The sequence below is a fragment of the Eimeria mitis genome, genomic scaffold (assembly GCF_000499745.2).
Source record: "Eimeria mitis Houghton genomic scaffold, Emh_scaff5885, whole genome shotgun sequence".
Lineage (NCBI taxonomy): Eukaryota > Apicomplexa > Conoidasida > Eucoccidiorida > Eimeriidae > Eimeria > Eimeria mitis.
Window position 1 is genome coordinate 981 of NW_013574123.1, and position 1,085 is coordinate 2,065.

Consider the following 1,085-nt stretch of genomic DNA (forward strand, 5'->3'; position numbering starts at 1 on the left):
TATATGCACTTGTTAATGATGAAACGGCGCGGAAAGCAGAAAATTAAAACTGAAATAATTAACTAAAAGTGTTTAAATACAAAATAAAAAACAAAAATTTATCAATGAATCAATAGAAATCCTGCAATCAGGGTTTAGGGTTTAGGGTTTAGGGTTTAGGGTTTAGGGTCTGGCGCTGCTCACCCCAGCGGCTCTGGGTGTGTGCGTGTCTATACAGTGGGTGTGCCGCAGCTCTTTTCACTGTTTATTTTGTGATTAAAAAAAAGACAATTACTAATTTGTTCTTGTTTAATCGCATACAAAGGTTAACGTCTCGGATTTTCTTGGCTTTTCAGAGTTTTTTCTGGCAGCAACCGCCAGGTGTCTAGACACCCCAAACTCTTCCGCAAGAAATGATCGCAAGGAGGCGAGAAACCTGAACATAAAATAGATGCAAAAACATTTAAAATGTATAAAATCAATCTTCTTTATGGTGAGAACATTCATGTCAGGGAAATACCCGAATTTAATCGGCCTTTCCACCTCTCTTTCGCTGTTCTTTTTCTGCATGAGAGTGCTGCCTCTGGGGTGAATACAGCACAATAAGGGCTTTGTTTGGCCCCCATAGATATATTTTATCGTATTCTATCTGTTTGTTTTTAAATATAAAGGGTTAATAGGCTCAGAGGAGGCTGGATATGGGTGCAGTGACCATTGCAGGTCTCTAGCTAGGGTTTAGTATCTAGGGTTTAGGGTTTAGGGTTTAGGGTTTAGGGTTTAGCGAAATTCACTTCTGCTTTTGCTGTATCTTCAGGGCCTCTCCTTGGGGCCCTAGGCCTCGCCTCTTCTCTTGCAGGCGTCGAGGCCTTTGGGAAAGCTGGTGAGGAGACGGAACCAACACATGCTCAGCGTTGCTGCTGCTGCTGCTGCTGCTGCTGCTGCTGCTACTGCTGCTGCTGCTGCTGCTGCTGCCCTGCACTGCGTCCGCATCTCCATCCTTTTTGTTTACCTTCCCGTTGCACGCACCGCCATTTGCTTTCTCTTATATATATATATATATATATATATATATATATATATATATATATATATATATATATATATAT

General features: G+C 41.5%; 1 protein-coding gene across 1 annotated transcript in view; it reads left to right on the top strand.

The window, feature by feature from the left end:
- Window positions 1-677: 677 nt before the first annotated feature.
- The window catches only part of EMH_0084700 (uncharacterized protein), a gene marked incomplete at both ends in the record, with an annotated part of 1,058 nt that continues 650 nt past the window's right edge, over window positions 678-1,085 (top strand). Inside the window, 2 exons of the mRNA XM_013500800.1 lie at window positions 678-699; window positions 794-859. Coding sequence (XP_013356254.1) covers window positions 678-699; window positions 794-859 — 88 coding nt within the window. The remainder of the gene's footprint in view (window positions 700-793; window positions 860-1,085) is intronic.